Source organism: Coenobita brevimanus, chromosome 45 (assembly GCF_032717465.1).
Source record: "Coenobita brevimanus isolate Jiangsu-jjx chromosome 45, ASM3271746v2, whole genome shotgun sequence".
In the NCBI taxonomy this organism is placed as follows: Eukaryota; Metazoa; Arthropoda; class Malacostraca; order Decapoda; family Coenobitidae; genus Coenobita; species Coenobita brevimanus.
Window position 1 is genome coordinate 30843027 of NC_136998.1, and position 12017 is coordinate 30855043.

The 12017-nt window shown below is 39.1% G+C and overlaps 1 protein-coding gene across 1 annotated transcript in view; it reads left to right on the top strand.

Moving 5' to 3' along the window:
• Window positions 1-11799, top strand: part of LOC145398313 (TBC domain-containing protein kinase-like protein) — a 31925-nt gene extending 20126 nt beyond the window's left edge. Inside the window, exons 12-18 of the mRNA XM_080271200.1 lie at window positions 598-775; window positions 2388-2594; window positions 3690-3851; window positions 5504-5646; window positions 8075-8223; window positions 10719-10884; window positions 11695-11799. Of these exons, the coding sequence (XP_080127326.1) occupies window positions 598-775; window positions 2388-2594; window positions 3690-3851; window positions 5504-5646; window positions 8075-8223; window positions 10719-10884; window positions 11695-11796 (1107 nt within the window). The 3' untranslated portion in view covers window positions 11797-11799. The remainder of the gene's footprint in view (window positions 1-597; window positions 776-2387; window positions 2595-3689; window positions 3852-5503; window positions 5647-8074; window positions 8224-10718; window positions 10885-11694) is intronic.
• The last annotated feature ends 218 nt before the right edge of the window (window positions 11800-12017 follow it).

Genomic DNA, 12017 nt, shown 5'->3' on the forward strand with positions numbered 1-12017 from the left:
AGTATGAATGAATTATATGTCAGATTTTAGGGGAAAACAGAGGTGGAAAATGTATCAGAACCTGGGAACATAATTCCTGGATATTTTTTTATTTTTTTAAGAGGGAGGTGGAATATTTGCAGAAAGTTTCACAGAAATTTTATAGGCTTGATTGTTAATGGCTAGAATCGTATGAATTGAAATTAGCATAGAACTACAAAAAATCCAGGAAGGTTAAAAACAAAATTCAAGCATCCATATGAAACGCCTTAGCCTCATAGCCATATATGCCCGTAGAGCAGACAGATGTGTTGATGTGGATGTGCTGGAATGTGTTAGAAAGTGTTCGCTGAGATAGTTTGGCATGTGAAGTGACTGGAGAGTGAGATATTGAACATGAGAGCATAATTATGTGAGTTAGATGAAGGGGGAGAAGGAGATGGAGGATGAGATGGGGAGTTATATGAGTGAGAATGATATGAGATAAAGGGAAGACTGTCTGATGGTGGAGGATATGGGAAGGCAGTATGTCTGTGGCCACCCATTTTGGGACTAAAGCATCTGCTTCTGCAGTAGGTAGATATAGAAAGATGTCCATTTTCGTATCATAACCCCCAGATCGAAGTGGACATCCCACGGTGCCACCAGTATGATGAGCTGCTATCATCACCCCAGGGTCATGCCAAATTCACCCGTGTTCTCAAGGCGTGGGTTGTCTCTCACCCCCATCTGGTATACTGGCAGGGTCTGGACTCTCTTTGTGCTCCATTCCTTTATCTTAATTTTAACAATGAAGGTAAGTCAAGCAGGGGGATGGGATTTATGGTACAGAGACTTAATTTTAACAATGAAGGTAAGTCAAGCAGGGGGATGGGATTTATGGTACAGAGACTTAATTTTAACAATGAAGGTAAGTCAAGCAGGGGGATGGGATTTATGGTACAGAACAGTCACTTACCTTTTACCTTTCCTTTGCCCTGAATTTGTATTTGGATGATGAAGAAAAGATTGGAAGACAATTTTCTTTGTCACCTTTATAATATCATCCTCTTCCATGTATTTGACAGAGGTGTAATTTTACTCATTTCAGTGTGTAGAGGAATTTTGATATCTGACTGATATGATTTGTGTTGGGAGGGGAGCAAGGATTAGGAGTGGATAGAAGTTTAAGAAATCGATACCTCTTTTGACATAGAGGGAAATCCTCCTCCACCCATTTTACCTTGTTTTCATTATACTTTACCTCAATGATATCCACTGTGCACATCCAGCATAACTGTATGTCTGATCAGGGTTGGGGAAGTCATATATGTCATACATTATGAAGGATATGATATTCACAAGTGAGCAGACTTAATCTTCTATAGTTCCTTCTTAAAACTGTGTGAATCCACGTGACCTACAGTGTGATACCTTGAGATTTGTGTATCAGTGGTGAATTATTAAATATAGCAGGTTCTCATTACTTGTAGCTCTATTTATTTTTTTTTTTAACATGAGTTTTACTATCAAGTCCACCATGATTTAGAGAAAAATTGCCTCATAAAATTCCAATGTTACTTATGAAGCTGATTGATAGTATCCTCCAAGTTGCAATAACAGTTACAGTACAGTATTATGCTGTATATGGAAAAAGATGTGATTTTTCAGAACTCATCTTTGAGTCATAATGAGTTGCCTGTACTAACACCCTAGATAGCAATATAATTATTAGATCATCTATTGCCCACGTGATAACAAGTCCATGTCATACTGTATATCACCTTTTCCATGTTCGTGTGAAGTATTGAATATGTAGTAAAAAAATTGAAATTGTTGTTTACCTCTAAGCAGATTTGACAGTTTCTTTCAATTTATAGTTGTTGTTGTTGATCAACCCCAGTCTGTCTGGCTAAGCAGACCCATTAACCACAGGCAAGCACCTGCCCCTGCAGGGCCATCCCATGCAGTGAACCAATGCTCCCTTCCTGTTTACAGTGCCCCACCACAGCAAGGCATGGGAAAAAGTGTGGAGGTTTGATTCCTAGGTGGATGTTACATGTGCATCTCCACTCAGTTAATGGGGGCACCATAGTAGGCTCCACTTCACTCTGTGATCTGGTTAAATAGTTATGACCCAGTATTGTAAATGGCTTCCCAGGGTACAGGAAATCATTCGACTTGTCATTCATTGTAGGGCCAGCAGAAGTTAAGTTACAAAAAGAGATGAGTACAGTCACAAAATGATAAAGGTGAATGAAGAAGTAGGCAGCACTACATCAAATGAGTGGCTGATGGTTGCCACCACTTACCACTTTCCAGGTTATAGTACCTATTACTGTATATGGAAAAAATTTTAAGATATATATTTTTTGCATATATTGTACCTTGCTTACAATGAGGAATTACTGTAATGGTTTCTCCTCTAGCACTTGCGTATGCATGCTTGTCTCGCTTCATTGACAAGTACTTGTACAAGTTCTTCCTGCGAGACAACAGTGCAGTGATTCAAGAGTACCTGGCCAAGTTTTCACACATGATCACCTTTCATGACCCTCGCCTGGCAAACCACCTCCACTCCATTGGCTTCATCCCAGAACTGTATGCCATCCCCTGGTTCCTCACCATGTACACACGTGAGTTTTTCATAATTAGCCCTTCATTCGTGTCCTTCTTGTAGTATTTTATTACAGCTAATGCCAGGAAATCTTATTCAGCTTAGGATGAGTTGTTGGAGACCAAGAATATTCTTACTGTCCCTATTAATCCCTTCTATTAAGTGACATATATTTATTTTTGTTCTTGCCACCACCAGACAATTTATATCAGATTAAGATACACTTTTTTAACTAGATGAGTTTGATATAGCCTTCTCCTGCACTGCTAGAAGACTCTCCCATATTTAATAAAATTGTCTGCAGTAGCAAGTCTAAGGCAAAAATAACATCACTGAATTGAAGGGGTAATCCTTTCATAGTTACTTCTTCACTAGTACAGTATTTAATTCTCTCCGGTGCCAGATGACACTGTTCAGCTGCGAGTGAGTCAGAGGAGCATGGAAGCTTTAATCTGTACTGTTGACATTAGTACTGTAATGCCCTTTTTTTTTTTTTTTAAATTTCTGTATCCATACACAAACTAGGTAATTTTTTTTTTCTTTTTTTTTCCTACAGTCAGTTTTCACTTTGAGTCAAGGATGTATGGAAGTATAATGTTTTATTAATTGAAACAACTTTGAGGCATGCCTCAGATTTACTGAGAAATGCTAATTTCTGGCTTTATAAAAATTTTGTAGTGAATTATGAGCAACATTAATTGAAAAAAGGGGGATTAGTTCATCGTTTCGTTTCGTTTTTAAAGGCTCCAACATGCTTGCATGTGTCGGCCTTGGTCACCTAATGGCGGCTCTCCACGCTGCACGATCCATTGCAGCCTCCCTGTTCAGTCCCTTAACAGCAACATAATAATGAAACAACTTCAAATGAAACAGCTTTAAGTGACGACTGTTTAGTGGTTAGGACACTGCTTTTGGTGTGACAGCTTTCCATAGGTTCCATCTTATATGGGTAATTGAAGGCTTTCAGTCATGTAATGCCACATATGGAAGTAGGCTGATGATACGTCATCAAATGTATTGGATTGCAGCAGTCTAGCCTCAGGCCTCATCACCTGGATTGGGGGTAAAATGGGATTGGTTGTTGTCATTTTTAACTGAATCACTCCTTCTGCAGATGTGTTCCCACTACAGAAGATCTTCCTGCTGTGGGACACCCTGCTGCTGGGGGATGCATCACTGCCACTATATGTGGGTGTGGCCATCCTCAGGCAGCTGGCTGACAGACTTCTTCAGTTTGGCTTTAATGAGTGCATCCTCCTCTTCTCAGATATGCCAGGTATTGTCAGGAGTATGTGGTCATAACCTTCAGGGCATTGTTTTATTTTATTTTATTTTTTTTTAATCATGTGATGTTTGACATCTTTTGTACTTCCCTACTGATTTTTAAAAATTGCAGTTATATTATTATGATTGGTGTGTAAATAGTGTGTAAATGATTGTCTGGCCACCTTCTTTGGGTATACCATTCATAGTTCTCCCATTTTTGCACTTTTTCTTTTCTTGTTTCTAAATCACCTCACTATCATGATGGTGGTGATGATGTTTTTGAGTTTTACATTTTTATTACCCTTCTTAGATATGCCACCATCACTGTTATTGTCAAGCTGTTGATGATGATCGTCATGATGATCATCATGATCATGAAACTGCATTTTGCATTTTATACTACCTTTCACAGATATGTCACCATCACTATTGTAGTCTTATTAGTTTTGTTGTGTTTGTCCTGTAAGGCATGCCAAATGCTGTTATATTTTAAACTAATAGTCGTCAGTAATTATATACTGGTCATGTATGATGATTTGCTAACCCCTTGAGACACTTCAGCAAAAAATCACCATACAAAGCCATCAGATATATTTTTCCCTTCATTAGTTTCACTTTGGCAGGCTCTTGTGTATCCATTTTTATAACATGTTATGTGCTGAAGGTGGGGCTGGAGCTAGCACTGTGGCTAGGATAAGGAGTTGTCGGAGTAAGTTCAGGGAGCTGTTGCCTCTTCTAACATTGAGAAAACTCTCACTCCATTCTAAGGGATCTTTGTATGTGGCATACTTCAGGAGTGTAATGCTGTATGGTAGTGAGACATGGGCAGTAAAGGAAGAGAACATTTCTAGGTGTCATTGTACAGAAATGACAATGATTTCTGCATATGGATGTGTAGTGTGTCTTTGATTGCAAGGTCTGAGGGGGCTAGGATTGCACTTGAGGAGTTGAGGGGAAGGATGGGACTTGATTGTATTGGTATTGTGATGAGGAGGGGTAGATTTAGTTGGTTAGGGCATAATGAGAGGATGGAGGATGACCATTGGGTGTGGAAGGTGAGAAGTGTGAACATCAGGGATAGAGATGCAAGAGGCAGACAGAATAAGGCTGAGACGAGGTGTGACCTCAGAGATAAGGGACTGAATAGGGAGGCTACTAGAGATCAAACAGCATTGAGAGCCACCATTAGATGACCAAGATCGGGCCGATGCATGCAAGAATGTTGGAGCCATTATTAACAGTATGAAATGATAGGAGCTCTACATTGTCCATTGTAATTGTTGTCACAAGTATCAGTCTCATACAATTGGTAACACTCACAAGGAAAATGCAGAAACAGAATAATCTTTACCCAGCATTATTGTCATTTTTTTTTAAATTGTCGCTGTTGTTGGTATTGACTGATTTAGTTCATTACCCTTGAATACAGTCAGGGGCTGAAGTTTCCCAGCCATTCTACTGCATTTGATTCACATTAGGGCATGTCTGTCACTTTCCTTCCAGATATATCAGAGATCATCATCTGTAGATAGAGAAACATACCAAGCCTCTCTCAGCTTAAGAATATTACGGATAGCCAGCAAAGGAAGTCAAGGAGGTGGAATACTAGGTGAACTTTTGTCCCTGACTGTTCATATAACAGGAACATTACTTTCCTAACAGACATTGACATGGAACGTGTGGTACGAGATTCAATTCAGGTGTTGCGCTCCACTCCGCCATCCGTCACCTTCCGAGAGCACCAAAGACCTAATCCTGACAACAAGAATGATGCCCAAAATCTCCCCCAAGGCTCAGAGGACCTGGTGTGTTCTTGAATGGCTTTATCTTCAGTACATATAGTCCTTGTAATAAGTCAGGGATGCATTTAGGAATTTTACAACTTTTTGCATACAGCAGATACTGTAGATTGGAGGAATTGGCAGAACAGCTTCAAAGGTAGCACACTTTTCCATACAATTGGTAGTCTAAATTGAAAGAGACTGGGAAATCACATTTCTGTGTACATCAGTGGAACTTTAATGGGCAGGTTTTCTGTAATATACTATGGACTAATTAAAAAAAATAAATAAATAAAAGTAGCAACTTATAGTGAGGACTTAGTGTAAATTAAGTTTTAAATTTTATGAAACTGAAAAAAAAAAAAAGTCTGTATTGGTCCATGTGAGGTCTGCTTTACAACAAGACCAGATTTTTCTGCAGAGGGAGGAGGAGATATTTGTAGGAAAAGCAGTGTATGTGATTGTTGAAGTGTTGTAGTGGCTAGGTTTATGTTCATGAATGTGTGTAATGTCATTGGTATGAACTAACAGAGAGAGAACAAATCCCAACATATGAAGGGACATTCTTCACAGCTCATACAGAAAATGTGTGCTGTAGCTGAACATTGAATCCAGGCTCAGGACACACATATATTTAAATTGTTGTTCATTATTGTTGTTGTTTGTTATTGTTATTTGTTATTGTTGTTTGTTATTATTGTTACTGTTGTTTTTGTTGTTACCTTAGACTCATCAAGACATGATTCTGTTGAACAGTAGAAAACCAGAGCTATTTCTGCTAGACACTCTTAAAGGTTTTTTGTTGTGGCAATGTTAAAGAATTGTCTTTTTGTTGCAAGAGTGAGGAACTTGAAGTGTTTAAGTATTTTATAGTATGGGAAGTTGCATTACTCTGAGGGCATAGTGGAATGTTTGTGAGTTGTATTTTGTTGTAGGTGGGGACACTCTTCATCTACTCATTTGATGTGCTACCTTCAGAGGATTCTACACTGAGTGACCAACCAACAGGTTCCTGTTGCCCGGGAGACCATATAGTACATTGGGTAGAAACCACATAATCAGAAAATACCTGGTTGTCTATACTCCGTTTTTTTTATTGAGGTGAAGATGCACCTGACAGATTGATGATGAATGGCTGAATGCAACATATCCAAAAAATATTTACTAACCCAAATTTCCCTCTCAGATATTTGTTGTCAGTTAATAATGCTAGATTATGAAGTAATGTTGCATTCAGCCAATAATCACCAATCTGTCAAGTGCATCTTTGCCTCGATAAAAAAAACTGAGTATAGTAGGTTAAGGTGCTCCAGGTGGATGGGACCTGTGATGGTTTAAATCCAAGGGAAAGTTGAGATGCTTTGCTCGCATAATGCCACTCAGGACGAGCAAGGCTCGTCACTCTTGTCTAAAGTATTGGGACTGACTAATACAGTATATCCCTGAGGCTCTATGCTCATGATGGGTCAAAAAAGAATTAGATGATGAATGAATGATGTTGTGGCTCCTCAGAAATTGTAATTTCTCTATATCTTACACATATTGCATAAAATTTGCCATCTTACAAGTTTGTAATTGTTGAACTGTAGTTTGGAACTCTCAGTTAGGTCTGTGAAAAATATGTTCAGCATAGGTACTCATCATTTAGAAATATTCACGTAAAAGATGTTTCATTATATAGTTGCTGATGAATTAATGCATTTTCATGAGAGTTGCGTGTGATTCATTATCATACTTTATGCAAGGTTTCTGTCCATGCTGAGCTGGCCTTAGGACACCTGCATTATCATTTTAGTTGTGTTGAGTATGAGTTGGGCCATGTGGAGAGGATGAAGAGTGAGAGACTGACGAGGAGAGTGTATGTGAGTGAGGTGGAGGGAGGGGAAGGCCAAGGATGAGATGGAGGGATGGAGTGGAGAGGTATATGAGAGAGGGGGATGTGAGCTGGGAGCAGGGCAGTGAAATGGTGTGGGACAGGGTGACATGGAGGTGAACTGTTTGGGACCACCCCTTACAGGATTAAGGTGCCGGCCAGTAGGTAGATAGATAGAGTAAGAGTGAATGTTTTTTATGATTTTAACTCCATAGTTATGAGTCAGAAACATGTGACACTGAAAGATATTTCATTTTACATAGCATTTTGCCAGCATACATATTGGACTTAGAGTGAGAACTGGCTATACAGTACTTCATATTGTGTGCATGCTCTGTGCATGCATGTAAGCATTTTGTGTGTGTGTGTGTGTGTGTGTGTGTGTGTGTGTGTGTGTGTACGTGCACGCGCGCATACGTGTGTGCCTGAGCACATGAATGTTTACTTTCTTTTTAAGAATAATCAGTACTTCAGTATCTAACTTTGCTAAAGATAATATAACCAGCTGTAAGTCTTTTAAATTCACTCCATTTCCCTTGTCTTGTTAACAGTTCTAACTTCATTTTATTCTATTCGCAGCTGATGACAGCAGTACGACTTGAGGAACTTAAGTCAGAGAAGTGTCCACAGGTGAGTGGGGCAGACCTGCTCGAATTTTCAGCTCAACGAAGGAAGGGGCGTCGTGGGCAAGCCAAATTATTACTGGTGGATGTGAGGCCGCCTGATGAGTATCCTTTTCAGAATCACTGTGATTGACTGGGAATGAGATTGCACACTGTTTATCAAGGGATCTACGTAAGGCTCATTGTTTGACATTATAAAGGGTATCCAGTGAGGGTGCTACACATTTCATCAAAAGTTCTCATACTGTAGTAGGGACAGTCTTAGGCCCTTCACATAGAGGGTAGTGGCACTGGAGAGAAATGCATTATGTGGTGGCTAATCGTTAGCTGCTGCCCGGTTGTACAAACCTCCTGCCACTTCTTCTTTATTCCCTGAAAAGAGGATGCTGGACTGCAGAGTGCAGCTTCAGCCTGCAGTCCACCAGATTTATCTTTAACTGAGCCTAGAGCCACAACAACAACCACAGGAGTGAGGGGAGTGCATGGAGTAAAAATGTAAGGTAATCAGTCAAAGACTGTATAAGGATTATTATTCAGTGGAGTTGTCCTTACATACCCTGTTGTTCCTTCCCACTGGTTGCTTTACTATACTCGATTGTTCTCTCCCTCTGATTCCTTACTTATCATTACAATGACTTTTGTCTTTTATCATCATCATCATCATCATCATCATAAAGGTGTATTTGACCTACAAATAGTTGTCATGAATCTCTCCCTCTACACAACTCTTCCAGTAGTCACACATCCTTTCATGACGATATAAATACAGTAAAACCTCACTATAATGGACTAATTGGGGCCCAAGCCATTCCAAAAAACACGAAATTCCAATAATAGCGACATCCAGTCTTCTCCCTGCAAACTTGGACTTTTTCCAATATTTCAGACATTAGTCTGGATTGCACCAATGGATTTTGAACTGTTTTCACTACCATTGCAGTACTTTACTATATTATACATTCACTACAATAATCAAATGGTATAATTTGTGTAATAATACTGTACTGTACACTGATAAACATGTCTTTATTTACTTTATTGTGGTAAACATAGCTGAAGTGATCAGGCGGTCCGAACTGCTTCTGGCTTTATTGGACTTTTTCCAACGTAATGTACACTATAAGAATTTAGTCGATAAAAGCGAATGCCGGTCATTGAAGTCCGTTATATCGAAGTTTTACTGTGTTAATCTCATTCACTCAATTACAGTCTATTAACACTAATCACATTCATTACTTGATGCTGGAGAGTGATGCCTTCACCGATATTTATGTATGGCTCTACTGCCTAGTCATACAGATGTCCTTCATTGGTTTGTTTCATTTATAATGGCTCCAACATGCTTGCGTATGTTTGCCTTGGTCACCTAATGGCAGCTTTCCATGCTGCTTGATCTCTGGCAGCCTCCATATCCTTGTAAAGGAGGAAGATGAACTGCAGGATGAGGGCAGCTGCAGCCTTCATTTCTCTGGGTTCACATTCAGGTGAGTCTGGAGCCACAACAACATAGTCACTAAATGTGTAATATCACTTCCCAGATTTCCACTGCTTTAATTAAAAACATTCTTACCAGCTTTGTAGTTAATCCTTTTCTTTCAGACACTGTCTCGTACTTCTCCCTCTTTTATGTCATGACGAGTAGGGCAGTGTAAAGGCAAGGAGCATATTGTTTCTGTTTTGCTGTTTACCGTACTGTGTACTGTGTGTTACAGTTTCTAGCATAATACATAATACTACATTGAAAGGGGAGCCTGTGGTGTATTGGTTAGCATATCAAGCTTGTAACAGGAAGAACATGAATTTATTTCTTGGATTGTTAGGTTGGTGAACTGAGCTTGCTTTCCCACTTGTCCTTGTTCACCAGGGTTTAACATTGATCATTGCAGGTTGTATTGATAAGAAGAGTGAAATTTGTTTATTATTGTCTTCCCTAATGACTGCTGTACATTTAATAAGCATTAACCCCTTGAATCCAAGTGATGTCCTTTTAGTTTAATCTTCCCCCAGATGATTTTATTCAGCTTAGGAAAGCCTCACATATTGAAGAGGTTAATTATGGAAATATATAACACCTCCATTTCAAAAACTAAATCCTAAGTTAAACAATCAGGAGATAACAAGAATAATACAAACCCAAACATCATCCAACTGAAAGTGGCCCAGATATAATTAATAGGGATTAATTTAAGCTATCTTCACCCACATTCCACAAACAGCAGTCATAGTATTTCATAACATGTACTTGAAAGGATTTGCATGTGGTTATAATTTGTACTAAAATATCACATTCTCCAAAGACCTGTCTCAGTACTCTTTAACCTCAATATGGTGGTTTTTTATTTATTTATTTTTCATTCTTTATACTACCGAACATTGTACTTAGCTGAAAAGAGTGCCTTAGTAGTAGAGGGATTAATGAAGGCTTTAACTAACCTTTCCAGTCTGAACAGTCTCACTTAAGCTAGATAAATAAGTTTGGAAATAGCAAGAATATACTAATCAAGATATCACCTAAATTCAAGTGGTCAATATAAGCCTTCGTCTTCTATCACATTTCCTAAGTAGCAGTCTTAATATTCCTTAACACTGTTTGTGATAAGCTTCGCACGTGGCACCCTCCCTGATGCGGTCAACATGCCAGCAGACTCCACCTTCACCCCTGAGGGCACCCTGATTCCAGGACCAAATGCAGACATCCTCAATTCTCATCGTGGCAAGATCGTTGCTGTCATAGGCTCTCGATTTTGTTGGGATCAGGTGACTGGGGTGAGTTAATATGATGTGGGTCTGTGTTCACCATGTGTGTTGTAATCTTATTTATCATCACCATCATCATCATCATCATCATCATCATCATCATCATCATCATCATAATCACCATCATCATCATCATCATCATCATCACTTAATTTGCAGACATTGCAGTGGGGTGGTTAATACTCATCAGTAAGAAAAGTAAAACTCAAAAATAAAAACTTATCATCAGCTCCCATTGAAATGGGCTGAGGTGCATCTCATATAAATTAAGATAATGAGTGTGACACACTATTTTCTGTGTCCTGTTTCAGTAATTATATACCCTACGGTATTATTTTCTGTCATACCACTTTTCAGAGTGAAATTATGTGGCATCAGATTTGTGTGTGTGTGTGTGTGTGTGTGTGTGTGTGTGTGTGTGTGTGTGTGTGTGTGTGTGTGTGTGTGTGTGTGAGAATTGTAATACAGTACATATAATACTGAAACAAACCTGTGGGTAACATGTATCCTCTGTTGACTGTTCAGTATTATATAATCAGAGCTGCAGGAAGTTATATCTTATGAATGTTTACTACCAGTTATCACTGGAAGCACATTGGAGCCTTTATAAATGAATCATATAAATGACTGATATCACTGTGATTTTAGGTTACTGTACTTTCATATGATGTGCAGTACACATTTCCCGAGATATTCTCTGAAATGTGCAGATTCATGGCATTTTGGTCTTTTCCTCACCAGCTTTAGGGGAATTCAGCCTGTATATAGAATTTTAATCTAGTTCAGTGTAATACAGCTCTTTTTTCTCTCTGTCTGCAGTTTGCTGAGAAGCTACTGAGCCTGGAGTTCCCTCGTATATGCATGCTGCACAAGGGGGTGGAGGTGTTCCGAGCTTCAGGAGCGCTTGTGGTACCAACGTAGCCTCACATTGTGTCACCTCAACATACTGCTCTGTACATACCTTCCATGTGACTCAGTGTTCTATATTAATTTAACCCCCGTAGGATGGTGATGCCTTTTTTTCTTGCTGTCACCTGATGGTTTTACTCAGCTCAGGAAGGACTTTTCAAGCTGCAGAAGTAAGAGTTGTCATTTGTACATTAACTAGTAGAGTTTGGTAAGATCCCTGTACATAATTTTCT